We start from the raw sequence: 21,310 nt of genomic DNA, 5'->3' as shown, positions 1-21,310 counted from the left end.
ATCTGAACTTGCAACAGAGCCTCCTTCTCTTGCTCTTGTCCCCACTCAAATCTGGTAATCTTATGGGTGATTCTATAAATGGGTTGAAGTAGCCCACTCAATATGGAATATGTTACCTTCAAAATCGAAAAAGGCCAATTGAGCATCATGCCTCTTTTTTTGTCGTAGGTAGTATGAGATGTAGTAGTTGCCTTCTACTTCTTAGTAACTCTAGAATCCATATTGAGATGCTGTTAGTTGAGAGGCAAGGGATTATTAGTAGGAATACAAATCAATTCTTATGTTTTCAAATCTAGGCCTAAACCCTACTTTGCCTCAGACATTCAAGATATAATCATCTCAGTCCTACATTTTCTTCATAGTACTGAAAAGAAAATTAGGTAAAAGGCTTAATGGTGTTTAGAGTAATTTTTATTTATTCAAATGCTTTCAGAAATAACACTTGGAAGAAGGAGATATGATTACCAGTCAGGTCTGAATGGGATTCTAGATGGAGCAGATTGAACTTGAACAGTTGCAAGCTGAGTATTTTTTGCCACGTTGGGTAGGAAAACAGCATCGATCCTTTTTTTGTGTTTAGCAGGATCCTGTAATATAAATATTGAGTAGATAACGGTACTTTTTAAGAAGATGGTGAATAATTCTTATAATAGCATCATAAAAAAATCATTGTTACTAATAAGCAAAGGTTATTGGTTCCTTGTGGGTTAGGCCATTTAGCATGTTTTCTTGTACATATTTTCCCACTGCTCATAACGGAAATGGTCAAGAATAAATCAATGAATGGAAAGCGATTTCCAGCTAAGGAAGAAAAAAAAAAAAATCCCGTATTTGGGGGGTAATCTGAACATTCCTTGATATTTTGTAATTCACGTTAGTGCAATGCTTTTTTTTTCTTTTTTAGAAAATCATTTATATTCTTACATTCCAGCCATGTATAAAGTCCTGTTCAGTATTTATCGGACTTGTTTCATAGGCCTTGCTTAAGAGGTCAGACCTTAGATAGATTTGAAGAGGCTCCAACTAATATTGCACCTTTCCTGGCCCTAAGGCTTTTTGGCTTGGGGTCATTATACTGTACAGAAACCAGTGGATCCACCAGATACTATTTTATAGGGTTCACTCATTTAATAAGGTCATGGCTAACATAATTAGCCTTAGACCATCAACCTTTTATCTCAAAAATACAGTGGATCTCTATTAATGCACTTAGCTACTTAGTAGCCTTCTTAACCACAAGAGTTGTGATCACCAATCCCCCTTCCTCCCCTCCCTCGTTGGTTGGAATATTTATTGTACTCAGAGCTTTGGGGGTGGGGGGTGAAACGGAGATTGAAAGAATCCTGAAAGCCCCTGTAGTCCCATACGTGCATACTAAACACTGTTTCCTTTTGGGAAAAGGCTTATGCAGAAACCTGAATAGACATATACTAGAATTTCATGTTTTGGGGAAAGATGACTAAATAGTGATTGGTGAGTCAAGCAAATGGTGGGCATTAATGATGTGGCCCTCCCTGGGTCAAGGATTGCATTTGGGCGTGTTCCTAACCTATTTCTTCCCTTTCTGTGTTTAGTCTCTTAACTGAGTGTTTAGAAATATTGCAACAAACTTCTGGCCCAATAACCAGACCATCAGCTCCAGAATTGCACCTTTGAAAGAGGCCTTAGAATAACATAGTTATCTCTGGAGGAATGATTAAATCTTTTCTTCCTAATGTTTTTCAAAGTAAGAGAGCAGGAATTCTTAAATGTGTTGATTAGACATGTAAACATCACTAGAGGGGATTCTGAAAGATACCAGTATCTTTATACTTTAACATAGTATAGAGAAAACAGTGGAATGTAAACGGTGTTTTGCATAAACAAAGAGCTAAAATATTAAAAAATAATTCCTCAAATATGTGCTATACCTCAACCTGATCTGTATCCCAAGAATTTCCCTGGAGGATAGATTGCTCATGTGTTTTAAAATGACTTCTGAAGCAATTTCTGTACTGCCAGGGAACTAAGTTAAAGGATCTGATGCTGTTAGTTAATTAATTATAGTAGGTACATGATTTAAAAAAAAAAAAAAAAAGTTTAGAGCTAGATCACAGCAAGGTGTTGGTACAACTTCCACACCCACGTAATTGATTAGGTGCTATTGGGCTTATTTCAACATCAGAATTTATTATCCAGACCCAAAGCACCTAGAAAAGATATTGATTTATAACTGTTCTAATGTAACTTTGAAGTGATCCTAAAACCTAATTTCAGATTTAAAATTTTCATTGTTTCATAAAAAAAAAAAAAATTTTTTAACATTATCAAATTTATCATTACTTACAGTCTTTGGTCTTTGAGTTCCTCTTATTATTTTACCGCCTTTAAGATTAGTCTTTAAAAAGTGTTGCTGGGAGTATCTGGATGATGTGGAAGGAGAACTCAGGGAGTAGCGGGCCCGAGATGCAAGTCCTACAATGTTAAAAATGTTAAATTATAACTGGTTGAAATGAACAAGTTCATATTTAGCTCATAATATTTTAGGGCTTAAAATGGGCATCAAATCTAGTTTCATCAATTTTGAGTGAAGGTCAAAACCTGGAAGGAGTTTCTTGTCTGAGGGTCATATGACTAAGTAAAAAAGAGGTGATGGGTGACTTGGACAGTGGTGCATAGAAGTAGACATAGATATTCAAATTAATGTTGCTCAACTTCTGCCCAAAAGCAAGATGAGAAGGAAGGGAAATGGGAAATCTGGAGTGGAAAGGGGGAGAGTGCTGTCACCTTGCAGGGATTGCAACCTATGTCATGAAACGATATGTGTATTAATTTTTGGATGAGAAACTAACTTGAGCTGTAAACTTTCACCTAAAGCACAAAAAATTTAGAAAATTATAAAAATGATATCATAGTGTCTTGACTTTTTTGAAATGTAATAACTATTTTCTTGGATGTACTAAAAAAAATCTGTTGCCATCGAGTAGATTCTGACTCATAGCAATCCTGTAAGACAGCAGAACTGCCCCATAGGGTTTCCAAGGAGCAGCTGGTAGATTTGAACTACCAGCCTTTTGGTTAGCAGTTGAGCTCTTAGCCACTGCACGAAAAAGAAATTGAAAAAAAAAAAAAAGATGTGCTAAACCTCAAAAAAAAAAAAAAAAAGAAAGTTGTGTGTGGTCAAGTCAGTTTTGACTCAGAGTGACCCTACAGGGCAGAGTGGAACTGCCACACAGAGTTTCCAAGGAGCAGCTGGTGGATTTGAACTGCCGACTTTTTGTTTAGCAGCCAAGCTCTTAACCACTGTGCCACCAGGGCTCCATTCATATTAATAGGACTTTGCAAGTGAGGAATAGCTCTAGATTTCTGCCTCCAGCAACTGGATGGATGGTAATACCATTTGCTGAGACAGCAACCCCTCACCCCACCTTTCCCAGGAGTCAGTATGAGAGGAAGGGGGAAAGACAGGTTCAGTTTTGACCTATTGCACTTGTGAGTCAGACTTATGAGTGTAGATGTCAGGGAGGCATTGGATCTTTGGGTCTAGAGCTCAGAGAAGAGTGTCAGGCTGCAAATGTAGACTTAGCAAATAATTAAAGCTGCGGAAACATATATGATAGTCCTGAAGCAATGAAAGATGACAGGAGAAGAGGCCAGACAGATCTCCAAAGGGCTCCAACGTGTACAGGTTGGAGAAGGAGGAACTAGAAAAGGAAACTTAGCAGAAGCAGCCAGAGAAGGAGAAAGAAAACTGTAAGGACCAGTGTCATGGAAATAAAAGGAGAAAAGATGGCTACATCTATAATCAGTTGCCTCTCCCTCCTGTCTTGTTAAAATGGAAAAGGTGCCCCTTCCAGGACCAGTCTCCATGCTCAGATCCCATTTGTTCCTACCTTTTCAGGGACTGTGAATTATTCTTTTGCTTTTCTTTCTAAATTTTATTTTGTTGTTGTTCTTGAGAATATACACAGCAAATCATACATCAGCTCGACAGTTTCTACATGTAAAATTTAGTGACATTGATTACATTCTTTGAGTTGTGCAACCATTCTCATCCTCCTTTTCTGAGTTGTTTCTCACTCATTAACATAAACTCACTGCCCCTAAGGGTCCTATCTAAACTTTGGAGTTGCTGTCATCAGTTTGATCCCATATAGACAGTTCTTAAACGAACATAATGCTCAAGGCAGGCCTTTTTACTAGTTAAGCTAAACTATTGTTTGGTTTTAAGATTACTTCAGGGCATATTTTTGGTTTAAGGTTTGAAGAGATTATTTCAGGGCAATAGTTTTAGGGGTTCATCCACCCTCCACAGTTCCAGAAAGTCTAGAATCCATGAGAATTTGAAATTCGGTTCTGCATTTCCCCCTTTTGATCAGGATTCTTTTGTGTGTGTGTGTGTGTGTGCTTTAGGTGAAGATTCACAGAGCAAATTAGTTTCTCATTAAACAATTCATACACATATTGTTTTGTGACATTGGTTGCCAACCCTGCAATGTGTCAACACTTTTCCCTTCTCAACCCTGGGTTCCTTATTTCCATTTGTCCAGCTTTCCTGTCCCTTCCTGCCTTCTCGTCCTTGCCCCTGGGCTGGTGTGCCATTTAGTCTTGTATACATGGTTGAGCTATGTGTATTACTGTTTGTTTTACGGTCCTGTCTAATCTTTGCCTGAAAGGTGGACCTCAGGATTGACTTCAGTGCTGAGTTAAAAGGGTGTACAGGGGCCATAATCTTGGGATTTCTCCAGTCTCCATCAGACCAGTAAGTCTGGGCTTTTTTTGTGAGTTAGAATTTTGTTCTACGTTTTTCTCCAGCTCTGTCCGTTAAGCAGAATTTTTCTATGGAATCTTTGATCAAAATATTCAGTAATCATAGCTGGGCACCATCCAGGTCTTCTGGTCTCATGGCAAAAGGAGGCAGTTGTTCATGGAGGCAATTTGCCACACATTCCATATTCTCCTCCTATTTCTGACTCTCCTTCTTTCTCTGTTGCTCCAGGTGAATAGAGACCAACTGCTCAGCCTTGTTTGTCCATTCATCAGTTGATGGACACTTGGGTTGTTTCTACTTTTTGGCTATTGCAAATAGTGCTGCAATGAACATTGGTGTATAAGTTTGTTTTTGAGTCTCTGCTTTCAAGTCTTTTGGGTATATACCTAGGAGTGGAATTGCTGGGTTATATGGTAGTTCTAGTTTTAGTCTTTTGAGGAGCCACCACACTGTGTCCCACAATGGGCGGTACCATTTTGCATTCCTACCAGCTATGGATAAGAGTTCCAATCTCGCCAACATTTGTTTTTGTTTTTGTTTTTTATCTTAGCCATCCTAGTGGGAGTGAAATGATATTTCATTGTGGTTTTGATTTACATCTCTCTGATGGCTAATGACACTGAGCATCTTTTCATGTGTTTGGTGGCCATTTGAATGTCCTCTTTGGTGAAATGTCTAATCAAATCCTTTGCCCATTTTGTGATTGGGTTATCTGTCTTTTTGCTGTTAAGTTGGTTATTAGATTCTTGCCAGATATGTGGTTTCTGAAGATATTCTCCCAGTCGGTAGCTTGTGTTTTCATTTTTTTGGTAAACACTTTTGATGAACAAAATTTTTAAACTTTTATGAGGTCTCATTTATTTATTTCGTCTTTTGCTCTTTGTGCTTTTATTATATTAGATAATTCAATGTTGAAAGGTAGGCCTAACAGTCTTGCCCCTGCTTGTTCTTCTAAGAATTTTATGGTTTTAGTTTGCACATATAGGTCCTTAATCCATTTTGAATTTGTTTTTGTGTATATGGTGTGAGGCATGGTTCTGTTTCATTTTTTTGCATGTGGAAATTCAATTTACCCAGAATCATTTATTGAAGAAATTCTTCTTTCCCCATCGAATGGACTTAGCGCCCTTGTCAAAAATCAGTTGACCATAGATGTGTGGGTTTATTTCTGGACTGTCAATTCTATTCCATTGTTTTATGTGTCTATTGTTATACCAGTACCAGGCTGTTTTGATTACTGTAGCTGTATAGTATGTTTTATTCTCTTTCAACATTGTTTTAGCTACCGAGGGCCTCTTGCCATTCCATATAATGTTGAAGATTCCTTTTTCTATTTCTGTAAAGTAGGCTGTCAGAATTTTGATCAGGATTGCATTGAATCTATTGATCACTTTGGGTATTATTGACATCTTAAAAATATTAAGTCTTCAATCCATGAACATGGAACATCTCTCCATTTATTTAAGTCTTCTTTAATCTCTTTCTCAGTGTTTATAGTCCTTGGATTATTCTTTATCTGCTTCTTCTCTATACGCTCATAGGTATCTCAGGGACAAGCAGTAGGGGAAATTCCAGTGTGGTAGCTTTTAATTTCTCTGTGAAGAGGGAGGTGAAGTACTGAGAGGAGGAAGGGCAATATATGAAGGTTTGAAGAGATGGGGGAGATTTAAAATAGCTGCTGCAGAGAAGATGAGGAAGCGAGCTGACTCCACCCTCAGCCCCAGGGATAAACACCTTAGCTGGGCCTATGTCAACCTGAGCATTTTGAGGATAACTACTCTAGCACAAATTGCAGTTTCTCAGCAATATCAGGACCCTACGGGAAGTCATGTTAATGCCAAGTAAAGGGAACTTGTCCTTTAACTCTGCCTCCACTTCCGTCCTGGGAAGTAGGGATGGTGCTGCTATTGTTGCTGCCAAAAGAAGAGGCCTGAGTCACTTCAAGCTTCCAGCTGGGACAACAGCCAGCTGAGGAAGGAGTGGGAATGGCTGACTTTAGCCTTTTAAGTGCTAACGGCTCTCTGGCTGTCCTTCAGCATGCTGGGTACTAAAAAGACAGATATTACCCAGTGTCTCCCTTCTAGTGAATCTTTTAAGTAGGAAACGCTCAGCAAGCCCTCTCTTCTCATTGCAGAGAGTGACAGGCCAGGGCTGGGGCCTCAGAGTAACTTCTACCCCTGCTTTCCGGGAAAGAGGCCTCTCTTTCATTGCTGCCACAGCCCACATCTGGGCATCAGGGGCTGCCACATCCCTTGTGCCTCATTCTGGTTCTTCTTCATAAATGTGCAGGTGTTGGAGGACATGGTGACAGCGAAGACATACTAGGACCCAGGAAAGGATTAAGAAGATTCTTGGCTTGGCTGGAGGCAGGGGGAAAGGAAAAGGAAAAATTCCAGGGAACGAGGAGAGGATGGTGTGAGACAGAGAACTGCTTAGGGTCAGTGGCCAAAGGAGGGACCTTAGGGACTCTTGTTGCTCTGTGTCTTTGGGTTGGGCCAGCAGTAACAGCCAGTGGAGAGACAGCTGGTGTGGCAGATGCCAGCACCACCTGTCAGGGTCCAGGCAGCAAGCACAGAGGCAGGGATACTGGCAACTTGATCTTTGAATTTGTCTGCTTCTGAAAAGCTATGCTTTCTCAGTTCATTCACACTGGCAAATGGCCAAGAGGAAACATAGCTTAAGGACTAAACGCATGTATAAAAGGACTAAACACATAATAACCAACATTTGCTCAGTTGCTGAGTACCACTATACTAAGTGCCAACCCATTGCCTTCAAGTCGATTCCGACTCATAGCGACTCTGTAGGTCAGAGTAGAACTGCCCCGTAGGGTTTCTAAGGCTGTAATCTTTATGCAAGCAGACTGCTACATCTTTCTCCCATGGAACAGCTAGTGGGTTTGAACTGCCAACCTTTCTGTTAGCTACCAAGCTTTTAACCACTGTGCCACCAGGGCTCCTACTAAGTGCCAGATAGGCATTACTTCATTTAATCCTCAGAACAAACTTTTGAGGTGGGTGTCTTGGTCACCTAATACTGCTATAACAGATATACCAAAAGTGGATGGCTTTAACAGAGAGAAATTTATTTCCTCACAGTAAAGTAGGCTAAAAGTCCAAATTCAGGGAATCAGCTCCAGGAGAAGTTTCTCTCCCTCTGTCGGCTCTAGAAGAAGGTCCTTGTCTTCAATCTTCCCACGGTCAAGGAGCTTCTCAGGCACAGGGACCCCAGGTCCAAAGGACAGGCTCTGCTCCCAGTGCTGCCTTCTTGGTGGTATAAGGTCCCAACCCTGCTTGCTTCCCTTTCCTTTTATATCTTGAGAGATAAAAAGTGGTGCAGGCCACACCCCAGGGAAACTCCCTTTACCTTGAATCAGGGAGGTGACCTGAGTAGGGGTGGTATTACAATCCCATCCTAATCCTCTCAACATAAAATTACAATCACAAAACGGAGGACAACCACACTATACTGGGAATCGTGGCCTAACCAAGTTGACCTGTATTTTTGGGGGGACACAATTCAATCCATGACAGTGGGCATTCCCATTTTACAGAGATATTAATGAACCTGTCTAAGGTCACATAAGGAGCCATAGTGGTGCAGTGGTTTAAGCACTCAGCTGTTAACCAAAAAGTTGGTGGCTTGAGCCCACCAGCCGCCCTGCAGGAGAGAGACGTGGTAGTCTGCTTCAGTAAAGAGTTCGCCTTGGAAGCTCTATGGGGCAGTTCTACTCTGTCCTATAGGATCTCTATGAGTCGGAATTGACTTGAAGGCAATGGATTTGGTTTTTCGAGTTAAGGGTCACATAGTAGTGGCAGAGCCAGCACTTGAACCCTGACTGGCTGATTCTGAAGCCCAAACACTTAATCGCCAGACTATGCTGCAGAACCAGAGAGGAGAGTATTGGCTGACCTTAACAATAAGCCAGTTATGATTACTGATAAACCAAAAAAAACTAGTTGTCATTGAGTCTTTTCTGACTCATGGCCACCCCATGTGTGTCAGAGTAAAACTGTGCTTCAAGGGCTTTCAATGTCCAGGTTTTGGAAGTACATTGCTAGGCCTTTCTTCCAAGGTGTCTCTGGGCGGATTTAACTCTCCACACTTTTGATTATCAGCCAAGCGCATTAACCATTTGCATCACTAAGGGACATGGTTACTGATAATCTTGGTTTATTTCCAAGAGTCAAATCTAGAATAGAACTTAAAATTTATTTAGCCCTCATCTTATAGGGATTGTTATGGATTGAATTGTGTCTACCAAAAAGATATGTTGGAGTCCTAACCCCTGTATCTGTGAACATGACCTTGTTTGCAAATGGGGCCTTTGAAGATGTTATCTATTAGGTTAATTTGAGGTCATACTGGAGTAGGGTAAGTCGTACTCCTACATGATTGTGCCCTTATAAAAAGGAAGAAGGCAGGGAGACAGGAAGGATGCCATGTGACACTGAAGCTGTAAACCAAAGAACCCGTGGAGCTACCAGATTCTCGCTTGAAGCATCAGAAGGACTCAACATGGCTGACACCCTGATCTAAGACTCTCAGCCTCCAAAACGGTAGACAATAAATTTCTGTTGTTTAAAGCTACCCTCTTTGTGTTATTTTGTTACAGTTGTCCTAGGAAACTAGCACGCGGAGCAGCAAGCTAGTTTAGAGACCTTCTGGGGTCTGGCCTTTGTTCTGTGCTGCCTCCTGGCTGCACTGTCCACAGGGGTATTTTGATTGACATTTCCATAGGACTCCTTAAGCCCCCAGCAGTCAAATCATAATGTACTTTATGAATAACATCTGAGAAATGTGGTCATTGATGTCTCAAGGCATTAAGATGCTTCAAAATCAGTGAAGTCTCCAATGTTGTTTAAGTGGCATATTACACTCCTGGAACCAGTTTTTTTTTGTTTAAATGATTTTTTTCTTTTTTTAATTGTGCTTTAGGTGAAAAGTTTACAGCTCAAATTAGTTTCTCAAACAAAAATTTATAGACACTGTGACTAGTTACAATCTCTGTAATGTGACAGCACACTCCCCCTTTCCACCCCGGGTTTCCTGTGTCCATTCAACCAGCTTCTGTCCCTTTCTGCCTCCTCATCCTGCCCATTTAGTCTCATGTATCTACTTGAACTAAGAAGCCCACTGTTTACGAGTATTATTTTATGTTTTATAGTCCAGTCTAATCTTTGCCTGAACTGTTGGCTTCGGTTTTAGTTCTGGGTTAACAGAGAGTCTGGGGGCCATGTCTTCCAGGGTTCCTCTAGTCTCAGTCAGACCATTAAGTCTGGTTTTTTTACGTGAATTTGAGTTCTGCACCCCACTTTTCTCCTGCATCATCAGAGACTCTGTTGTGTTCCCTGTCAGGGCAGCCTGGGACCAGTTTTTAATACCGAAACTTTTTAGTATAGGACGTCAGTACTCCAAAGTGAACTAAAGTAGAAAGTTCTCACAGCAAATCAGAATTAAGGTTGATTCATTTGTTCAACAAACATTACTGAGCACCCACTCGATAATCATTGGTTGCATAACTGAGACTTTCCTTCAATTCAGACCCCAGATACTGGGAGATTTTTCCAGACAGAGGAGGGGTATCCTTACCATCTGGTGAGCTCATCTGGACAGATGATTGCTCAGCGTCGTTAAGCTGACTTTGTAGCTCTTCTACACGCTGGAATGCGTCCAGCTTCAGGCTGCGCTCCTGGGTAAGCTGGCTTCGCATCTGAGGGAAAAAGTGCTTAGGATGTGGAAATGTTTTGGGGTGCACACCTGAGACCCTTTCATTCAGAGGGCATTTCCTAGGGAGGTTGTGGGTCCCGTGGAAGTCCTGGTTAGGCTGAACTCAGCCTTCTGAGAATCCAGAGCTCTGTAAGGGTTAAGAACTTGACCAAAGGGGAACAAAGGCAGCCCTTGCAACTGCCTTTGTACATTATCATAGCCAAGAGTTTACTTACGGAAGTTATATTTTTTATGTTTATTTAACCAGACAGGTAGGGAGAGAGGAGAGGTGATAGAGCAGTTTACACAGGAGGGTTAGGGAGAGAGGAGGGATGAGGGACCAGTTCACACAGGACCTTGGAGGCCAAGACAGTATCTACCCCAAGTACCTGCAAGAGCCCCTGGACTGTTTCAAGCAGAGGAAAGACTTGACCTCTCTGCAAGTTATCTACACTATACTACCTTCTGCTGGGAGTGCCCCAGCACCTATTTCCAGAGGTAACCCTTGTATTTACTCCTGTAGCTCTCCCCACCCAGGGCTGACGTAATCCAAATCACACATAATCCGAAGTACACCTCATCTGCACAGATTACAGGTGCTTTTTCTTTTAAAATTTATGCTATCACCTTCTGATTTTTTTAATGATAAAAAAGTAATACACGCTGATCTCAAAAGTTTAGCCCCAGGTGTTTTAAATCCTACTCGTGCTCTATAGACTCAACCAGAGGCCCCTGCTCACTCTGAGCTGTGACCACAGGCTTGTCTGACAAACATTAAAGGGGGCTGTTCCTTGTGTTGGACCCCTGGTGACACAGTGGTTAAGAGTTCAGCTGCTAACCAAAAGGTCAGCAGTTCGAATCCACCAGCTGCCCCTTGGAAACCCTATGGGGAAGCTCTACTCTGTCCTATAGGGTACTCTGAGTTGGAATCAACCTGATGGCAATGGGGGTTTGGGGCTCCTTGTGTTACGTGAAAGCTTTCAAGTGTCGTTTAAAATTCAGTTGATTATAAGATCATCCAGTTAGAAAAACCTTCCTAATATAAACTAGGTCCAGAGTCTGTCTGTGTACTGTGGGGGTTTGTGTAGGATTCCATCCCTATGGGCAGGAGTCAGGGGAAGCATCAAAATTCCCTCAACCAGGTTGGAGTCAAATTAATTTGAGAAATATTAGCAAAGGCAAGAAACGTGCTTAATCAGGACCTACCTTGGGCTAGCACACCCCACCTCCATTTCACAGAGGTAGTTCAGTGACTCACCCAAGGTCATACAACCAGTTAGTGGCAGAGTCAGGGTTGGAATCCAGGTCTATCTACCTGTTTTCAAAGCTTGTCGACTTCATATTCCCCCCAAAAATACAAGCGGCCAACATTTATTGACAGTTATGTGTCAGATTGCGTTCTAAGCACTTTATTTGAATTAACTTGATTAATCTTCCCCCATATCCCATAAAATGATGAGCACCATTATTATCTCCATTTTATTGATGAGAAAATTAATGTACAGAGAAGCCCTAGACCTTACACACAGAAACACAACTAGTGAAGTTTGGAGGCCCTGGGGTTGTGAACCGGGCAGTCTGAGTCCAGGGCCTATGCTCTAAAAGACCTCACTAGGCACAGGAGCAAGCAAGGACATGGATGCTTGCTGAGGCCAGTCAATACCCACCAGAGAGTCGGGAGGCTGGAGATGGATTCAGGAAGCCTCTCTGCTAGCCATGGGGGCTCTTGCTGGTGGAGAGTGGATTGCTATAAGTGCTCAGCTGTTAACGGACAGGTTGGTGGTTTGATGCTCCCTCCCCGCCCAGTGGCTCCACAGGAGAAAGACCTGTTGATTTGCTTCCGTAAAGGTTAGGGCCAAGAAAATCCTATGGGGCAGTTCTACTCTGTCATACAGGGTCGCTATGAGTCAGAATCGACTTGACAGCACCTAACAACAAAGTGGTATATGAAAGGAGCCCTGGCAGCACAACAGTTAAGCACTTGGCTGCTAACCGAAAGTTAGGCAGTTTGAATCTACCCAGAGGCTCTGCAGGAGAAAGATGTGGAGATCCGCTCCCATAAAGATTACAGACAAGAAATCCCTATGGGGCAGTTCTACTCTGTCACACGAGGTTACCATGAGTTGGAAGTGACTCCACAGCACCCAACAACAACAAGCCCTGGGATACATGAGCTATTGGGAGAGCTAGAGGGATAGTTTAGAAAGGGCCAATGGTGGTTTTTACATACATTTATCGAAGATGCATTTATTGAGAGAAATCTCAAAATATTCCTGTTTTGACTACCTCTGGAATCTCTGCCATTAACCAAATAACTAGCTACTAGCTAGAGACCAAAAATCAAACCAAACCCATTGCCATCAAATTCAAACTGCTGACCTTTTGGTTACCAGCCAGAACTCTGAACCACTGCACCACCACTCACTAGAGAGGACTTTGAAATACTAATCTATGAATCTCCCTAATTTTATGGTGGCTTTTAGAAAGGCAGAACCCTGGCGGCACAGTGGTTAAGAGCTCGGATGCTAACCAAAAGATAAAAAAAAAAATTTTTTTTTTTTTTTTCAAATCCACCAGCTACTCCTTGGAAACCCTATGGGGCAGTTCTACTCTGTCCTCTAGGGTCAATATCTGTTGGAATTGACTGGACGGCAATAGGCTTGTTTTTTTTTTTTTGTTTCTTTGTTTGTTTGATTTTTGTTTTGTTTAGAAAACTTGTAAGGCAAATGTGTGATGCCAAAGTTTTCTTACACCTTTGGCCATATTTTAGTTTACTTTTCATGAAATAAATGGAAAATTCTAATTTTTTTATTCTATAGTTACTCATTTTCTCTCTCCATTTTTACAAAAATATTTTCTCAAGAGTTCCATCAATTTCATTTATCCATTTTACCAAACATTTATCTTTAGTTGAGTTCTTATTAATCACCTCCTTGAGCATTTGAAAAACTTGACCGATAATTTGATTTTCCAATTTCTTCTAATAACTCCAGTGAATTAATTGATCTATTCATTCAATGCATATGTTTGAATTGCCTGCTCTGTGAGGCGCTGTTTCTTTTTCCTTTTGTATTGAACTATATTCTGTGATCTCCTTTGTTGGACTTTTGCATTAATCCACACACCTGCATTATATTATTTCCTTTAATTTTTCTTTTACTGTGGGTACATTAAATGAAAATATATTGTGTACGTAAACCATTCTCACAGTTCCAGAAATATCTTGAATAAAATCCTCTGATAATGGCTTCCATAATACTTGCTGCTTTTCTAGACTCCTCGGAATTTTCTAAAGACTTCCTAGTTCAAAGACTGGAGTTCTGCAGAAACATGTTTTTCAAGTGGGTCACAAATGTGCCAAGATTTTGAGCTCTGAGGCAGTTGGCCATCATCTCTGGTCGTAAGCAGTGGGTGGAAACACCCCAGTGTCAGTATAAATGTTATCATTTCTCTGGTGTGCCTAGATGGGACAAAGGTTGAGATGTCCTGCTGCAGAAAACAAGAGGAGCATGGAAAAGACCAGAGAATGAAATGATTCTTGCCAGCACACCCTGTTTCACTTACTAGTGGCTACTACCTCTCACTGGAGTTTACCTGTTGGATTTCTCTCTTGATTTTTTTCTGCTGCAACTGGCCTAGTTTAGAAGCCCTCTCAGCCTCTTCAGTAAGGCGCTGTAGTTGCTGTTCTTTTTGTTCCACTTCATCCAAGAGCTTCTCCATGCTGGATGTTTTCAGTAAATCCAGTTGCTGGCGGTTGAGAGCTTCCTGGGTCACTCTGTGTTCTAACTCCTTCAGCAACTGAACCTGTAGTAGGAAAAGGCCAAAAGAAACAAAAAAAAGCAGAGTCTATGTTGGTAGAAGAAGACAGGGAATAAGAGGCTGGTCAACGCTATCACCATCCTCTCCCTTAGGGCCCAGGGGTAGAACTATGTGGTGTATTCTTGGGCTCAAGGTAACACAGCTCAGCTGTTCTGTCCTATGCCAGCCAGCAGCAAGACCACCAGGGTCTCTAGCCCAGCCTGGCATTTATATTGTAAGTCCTGAAACAATATTCAGAGGGAACCAAACAAACAAATAGCAACAAAAACCAGGAAAGTGATAAAGTCTCTATACAACAATACCAGGCCAAATAATGTGGTCTCTTAATTCCAAGATTTGATGATAATGTACAAGTTAATTAGTTTATTAACCAAATAACCATATCTATCACATGCTACACTTGGATTATTATACAGCCTTTATCTTGAGATAGTAGCATTAAGGGTTTAATATTGGGAGACATACATTCACACCCATTGTCATCAAGTCGATTCTGACTCAGAGACTATAGAAGAGCATAGAACTGCCCCACAGGGTTTCCAAGGACCAGCTGTTAGATTCAAACCACCAATCTTATGGTTAGCAGAGGAGCTCTTAACCACTGTGCCCCCAGGGATCCGCTGAGAGACAGGGTGATGCAATACATGTTATGAGTGGGGAAAGGAGGTTCTAATCTTGTTTCTGTTCTGACTTCCAAAGTAACTTTGGGGAAAGCAGATATTTGTTGGATAAAGGAGAATAGCAATCATTTTGGCTCTGTTCTGAAATTTTTTCTAATGAGTAGCACCACAGAGGAGCCCTGGTGGCACAGTGGTTAAGAGCTCCGCTGCTAACCATAAGGTCGGCAGTTCGAATCCACCACCCACTCCTTGGAAACCCTCTAGGGCAGTTCTACTCTCTCCTACTGTAGGGTCACTATGAGTCGGAATCAACTTGATGGCAATAGGCTGGGTTTCTTTTTCTTTTTGGTTAGCACCATAAATACTAGATGGTTAATAATTATAATATTATATTAATAATTATTGACATCTGTATGGTGACTTTACTGTTTGCCAAGTACTTTATATAATTAATTCACCTGATGTACAATACTGGAAGAATTAGGGGTCCAAAATGTTCAAATAAGCAACTTTTATTTCATGCTTTAAGTATGCCTAGCTTTCTCAGGCTGTTATTTAAACTCAGCTGTTCTTTCTCTAAATCTAGGGTCTCTGTTTTAATCATCCTCAGTGGGTTGGCACAGTTATTAAGAGTTTAGACTTAAAACACCCTTATTTTGGTGCCATCCGTCTGAGGCAGCAGTAACTTCTAAGAGTAAGACTGAATGTGAACCATCAGGAAAGGACCTGAGACTCCCTGCTTGGGGGTAGAGCTGACTGCCACACCACACTCCATTTGCAGAAGGTTTCTGTCAACGTGATTTAGAAGATAATATTGGAGCCATTATTCCCTGTCCTAAAATGTGACCCAGCTGGAGCGGCTCCCACAGGACTCATGAGGACACATCAACTGGGCCCTGAGGTATAAAGACAATAGCTAGGACAATCTTAGAAAATATCTTTTAGGGAACCTTTCACATGAACTAATAAAACAGCACAAATGACTCCCAGACTTTCCACTCTTATCTTCTTCTGTTAGCATTTAGTGAATAGTAAGATTTGTTGGACCAAGAAGGACCCTCCTGTCATTACTGAAACCTATACCAAGGATGATTAAGAAAGACAATTCAAAATGTAGAACCAGTTTCTAGTGAATCTGTGAAAAGGTGAACCTTTCAATGGTTTTGTCCATTTGTCATGTTAATATACACTGATGACTCTGTAACCTTCCTTGGACATGGCTGTGGCAGCACGCTTGTCCACTTTCCCACTTTTGCATCTTTGAATATATGCCAAATAAAACTTGCTTTTCACTTTACTAAACTTTGTGATGTTTTTACCCCAGAACAAATGGAATGTGGGATTGGGGCTTGAACAGCTTTGTGATCAAGGCAGAGACCCAGACCCAAGACACCCTCACAGTAAACACACACACACACACACACACACACACACACGAAAATCACCTTGCATATGAATAATATTTTATCATCTTAGCCGAATATGAGTGAGAACGAAGGCCCTTTGGCCACTGCCCTTGGTTTCATGGCTGGGAAAGGAGGGAGAAGAGGGAAGCCAAGGTGCCAGCCATCTTTTTCTGGCTGTTAGATCTGCTCGGCTTCACCCTGTGGAGCTCTGGTGACTGCTGCAGGCGGCCGTCTGGCTGCCTCTGGTTGCCGCCTTTGGCTTTGCAGAGCGTGCTCAAACGGAGGAAGTAATAGCTGCCTTGCGGCCCAGATACCTGGTTCTCCTGCCGCTTCCACATGTTCACGTTGTCACCCTGAGCCCTGGCAAGGGCCTGCCTGAGCGCCAGCAGCTGTTGACGAAACAAAGCCACTTCTCGTTCTGCCATTAGTTTGATGCTCAAACACTCTTTTTTACTTTGAATAGCTTCCTGTAAATATCCCAAACACAGTAGACCGATAGGAGATAAGCATTCTTCTCACATTTTTAGTTTCACAAGCAGTATCTAAACCACTCCATCATCTACCGTTCTTGAAAACTTCCAGCAGAATGGAGCTCCTGCTGGTCACTGCTCCCATGATTCCAATTATGAAGAGTGAGACAGATCAGAGTAAATAAAGATTTTCAGGAGCAGTCAGAGTGAAAGTTTCCAAACCCCTATCAATATGTGTTTCAGTTTCACTTTTCTTTACAGCAGACTTTCCATTTATTATTTTGTTACTTCATTTAGCTCAGATGAATCGTGGTAGAAACCCAAAGATGTGCAGCACTGTGACAAAGCTGTCTCAAGCCCTCTGCTCTTTTCTCTCTTGCCATTTGTTTGCCTCTTGTCTCTCTTTCCCAGTGCTCTGGCTTTGGCCCTCCACAGGAAAAATCCCCAACTGTCAGATCCTTCAGCAAGGGCCTGTCACCCGACACTGAGACCAGCTCAGCAGCTGCAGCCAAGCCCTGGGGCTGGGCTGAGCCTCCCTCCCCCAGCGCTCACCTTTTCTGCCCTGCTCAGCTGGCCCTGGAAATGTGCCTGCTGCACGGCCAGCCTCCAGCGGCCCAAGATCCTGGCTTTGCACACCAGGGCGGCCAGGCTGCAGTTGTCCTCCTCCAAGGCCCGCAGCTGCTCCTGCTAAGAAGGCTTACTTTCAGAAAAGTCTGCTCCCAACACTTTCCTCAGAAAGGACATGAAACATGCTTTCCATAAGATGACATGATTGTGCAGTGAGCCCTGGTGCCCTGCTTAAATGCCTGATACAATGCTTTCTCAAGGGAACCAGGCTGGAATGGAAATGGAGTAAACAGTGGGGTCAAACACTAGGCTGAGATGTTGCTATCCCCGTTGCTAAATGGAATCACGTACTTTGGCTGGGTTCTTTTCTATTTCTTCCTCAGGTCTGGCAGAGCCCCATTTTTTCCTTAGGTCCTTCATATTGTCAATCCCTTCTCTTCTTACCTCGCTGATTAGGTCACACACTTTCTGGATCAAATTAAGCTGGTTCTCATCCAGCTTCTCCTGCAAATTGCAAACTCAAGTTAAGGAAGTACAGTGGATTTGGGTGGAGAGAAGAGCAACTGAGGAAGAGGCACTTTTATTTCTAAAATCCAACTTTCAGAATTGATTTCACACTAAAATATCATCCACCCAATTATCCTACCAGTTAGCAGTTGCCATGGTGTCAATTCTGACTCATGGTGACCCAATGTGTGTCACAGTAGAAGTGTGCTCATAGGGTTTTAATTCGTCTCTGATCATCAGGACTTTCTTCCAAGGTGCCTCTGGATGGACTCAAATTGCCAACCTTTTGGTTAGCAGCTGAGCCTGTTAACTGTTTGCACCACCCAGGCATTCCCCCAATTATTTATTCATGTATTATATGGAAGTCACACTAGTGGCCCCTTTAGGGTTGTCTCTAATCCATAGGCCTTCATCATTTGGACTCCTGCACATTTTAGAGGATACCTAGGTTGTCAGATGCCAAGGCAAGTTGAACAGTAGAACAGTGGGAGGTTGCAGATGGAAACCTGCTGACTGAATCTCCCCTTGGGAATTCTCAATTCCTGAAATTACTTGGGAGCCTTGGTGGTGCACTGGTTAAGAGCGTGACTGCTAACCAAAAAGTTGGCAGTTCAAATCCACTATCTGATCCTTGGAAACCCTATGGGACAGTTCTACTCTGTTCTATAGAGTTGCTATTTTTGGGAAGTTCAACTTAGGGTTTTTTGCTATCACGTTGTCTCAGAGCAGAATCTGACCAGCAAGATGCTAGATGAGCTACTACCAAGGAACTCCACTAAAAAGAGGTAAAATAGAGTAAGGAATCAGGCTGGCTGCCTCCCTATTTATCCTCCAGCAGGTATCTCATGAAGCAGCTTATTTTGAATGGCTTATACCAAACCTATTGCCGTCGAGTCGATCTGACTCATAGCGACCCTATAGGGCAGAGCAGAACTGCACCATAGGGTTTCCAAGGAGTGGCTGGTGGATTCAAACTAATGGCCTTTTAGTCAGTAGCCAAGCTCTTAACCACTGTGCCACCAGGGCTCATAAAAAGCAAGGGTGAAATGGCTTGATCATCGGTAAGGGCAACTGAAGACCCAGCGTCCTCCGGGTGAGGGGTAGAGCTGGGATGTCCCCTTGCCTCTGAACCATTTCCTTGGAGAGGAAGGCAGAAAGATAGCTCACATTTGGGGAGCCTTGGCAGGAATCCTGGCTGCTGGCTCATAGCTGAAGCTTCACAGCATTCTTGGGACCCTGGGCTAGCACAGGGATTTTCTACTTTGAGGTGTCTGGCAGAGCTATTTTCTCCTGAGAGAAGTAGGGAATTTATTTTTTATCTAAGAATCTGGCAGAAGCTAAAAAGAGCTTAAGTAATTTCTCCGACAATCTCACATCTGAAAGATTTCTCAGCAAATTCCAGCCTTCACTGTCTGCTTACCCCTCTCCCACAGCATCAAGGATAGTGCATTTTGGTTTTGATCCTTTAATATCTGTAAGCATTTGTACCTTGAGGGCCCTTCGCAAGTAAGAAGGAGCTCTCCGGTCCTCTCTGGAATGACCAGGCCAAGGCAAAGCATTGGTGGAGAGTCTTGTCAACATAACAACTCTAGAGGCCACTCTGGAATCCCTGGGAAGAGGCAGCGAAGTAAGGACCCAAATGGAGCTGGCTCTGTGGTTTCCCAATAGCAGGGAAGGGGGAAGGAAGATTGTGTTGGACTTAGGAGTCCCTTGGGTGGTGCAAATGCTTAACGTGTTCAGCTGCTCACTGAAAGGTTGGAGGTTCAAGTCTATCCAGAGACACTTCAGAAGAAAGGCCTGGTTATCTAATTCCAAAAAAATTAGCCATTGAAAACCTTATGGAGTACAGTTCTACTCTGACACACTTGTAGAGGCCATAAGTCGGAATCAACTTGATGGTAACTAGTTTACTGGTGTTGGAGTTGGGGGTGGTACATTCATATTGAACTTCACACTTGCTGGCAAGCTGGATTAGGTTCCCTGACAGCCCATTTTAGGTGTGGGGCATCCATCTTACAGCTGCCCAGACAATGCAAGAGCGTGACTGGCTTTAACAGTGCTGGGCACGTGGGCACCCCATTATTACTCCTCTTCTGGGATGAGACTTCATTAATGGGTCAGCAGCTCTGTGACACATGATGGGGGTGAGAGAAAGGCTGGTGGGCATTTTGAGGGCTGAAGAAATCTCTGGAAGCTGATTCAAATTCTGCATCTACCCAGAGGGCTCTCAGGAGGTGGCTGCTGCCACCTATACTGGGGTCTTGTCCGGTCCTATGTGCTGTGCTCTCCCATTAGATAGTTATATTCAATAGACAAAACAGTGCTATAAACTGTTGGGGCCTTGGAGCAGCAGCACCCAGCAATCAGATGGCAACTGGCAATAAAGTGTGAAAAATAACAAACATCTAAATTATCTAACATTCAGTGTCTACCATGGTAAAATAATGACAACCCATTGCTACCTGTCTTTCAGCAGTGAAAGCTTAGGACTGGAAAATTCTAGGGCCCAAGAATCTCTTGTTATTGCAAAGCTTATTCTGTCATTGATCCCTCTGTATCCAGCTGCTATGGGAGTCAGTTACTCCTGGCTCTCCACAGGGCTGCCCAGACACAGGGACACTCACTTTTATGTGTAAACAGGTCACAAACAAGGCTTGGACTAACGCTTCATATTCTTCTTGGACTTCTTTTCTAATCTGCTTTTTGAGATTGAGATTCTCCTCTTCCAAATCGGTGAGTCGGGCTCTCAGAGCAGTGATTTCCATGATCATATCATGACTGAGCTCAGCAACCTAGCAGCAGAAATCTTTATTAAACGGAAAACAATTTAGGAATCCCAAACTGCTACTATAAAATAGTTATGGGTGGATCAGTGCTGAAATTGCACTTCGACTTTGAACCTCATGAAGAGGGTAAATATCCTGTTGCATGGAAGTGGGCAGAAGAATCTACGGTTGGTTCAAAGGTCCCAGCACAGTGCCAGACACACAGTAGGCGCTCAGTACATGGTTGCTGAGTGCATGGCCCCAGAAGAGCCACTGCTTGAGCAGTTTTCAGCTGGGGAAAAGACCTCAATTGTCTTGGCCTCCATCTTCAACTTGGCCTTCCCTTGACACTTCAACCCAAATACCTCTTCTTTTGTTGGAATGCACTTTAACTGATCTCAATAGAAAAATGAACAAATAACAGTAACAACAACCAAAAAAAAAAAAAAATCAATGAAAAATAAACACAAAGCTCAAGGAAAAGAAAAGAAAAAAAAAAAAAAAAAGACCTTTAAAGAGGATTGCTTATAAAAAGTGAAAACATTCCCGTGGGTGTCTCTACAGTGGTCTTCTTCACTGTGGAACTTCAACAGGTCACCCCTCAAGGTGGTGCAAGCAAATGACATTGAGAATTTCCATTTCTGTCTAACTCTGAGAGGATGGATTTGAGAAATGGGGAAGAAAACCTTTTAAGTAA

The 21,310-nt window shown here is 42.4% G+C and overlaps 1 protein-coding gene across 1 annotated transcript; it reads right to left on the bottom strand.

The window, feature by feature from the left end:
• Window positions 1-393: 393 nt before the first annotated feature.
• On the bottom strand, window positions 394-21,029 carry LOC104845754 (coiled-coil domain-containing protein 162-like). Its single transcript, XM_023542950.2, has 8 exons — window positions 20,473-21,029; window positions 17,693-17,845; window positions 17,327-17,458; window positions 16,619-16,771; window positions 14,054-14,263; window positions 10,343-10,463; window positions 2,327-2,454; window positions 394-587 (listed from the first exon to the last, which is right to left on the bottom strand). The coding sequence occupies exons 1-8, from the start codon at window positions 20,617-20,619 to the stop codon at window positions 462-464; spliced, it is 1,170 nt and encodes a 389-aa protein (XP_023398718.1). The 5' UTR covers window positions 20,620-21,029; the 3' UTR covers window positions 394-461.
• Between the last annotated feature and the right edge of the window lie 281 nt (window positions 21,030-21,310).

The sequence above is a fragment of the Loxodonta africana genome, chromosome 1 (assembly GCF_030014295.1).
Source record: "Loxodonta africana isolate mLoxAfr1 chromosome 1, mLoxAfr1.hap2, whole genome shotgun sequence".
NCBI lineage: Eukaryota > Metazoa > Chordata > Mammalia > Proboscidea > Elephantidae > Loxodonta > Loxodonta africana.
Note: the sequence above shows the minus strand (reverse complement) of the source record. Positions and strands in the feature narration are given on the sequence as shown.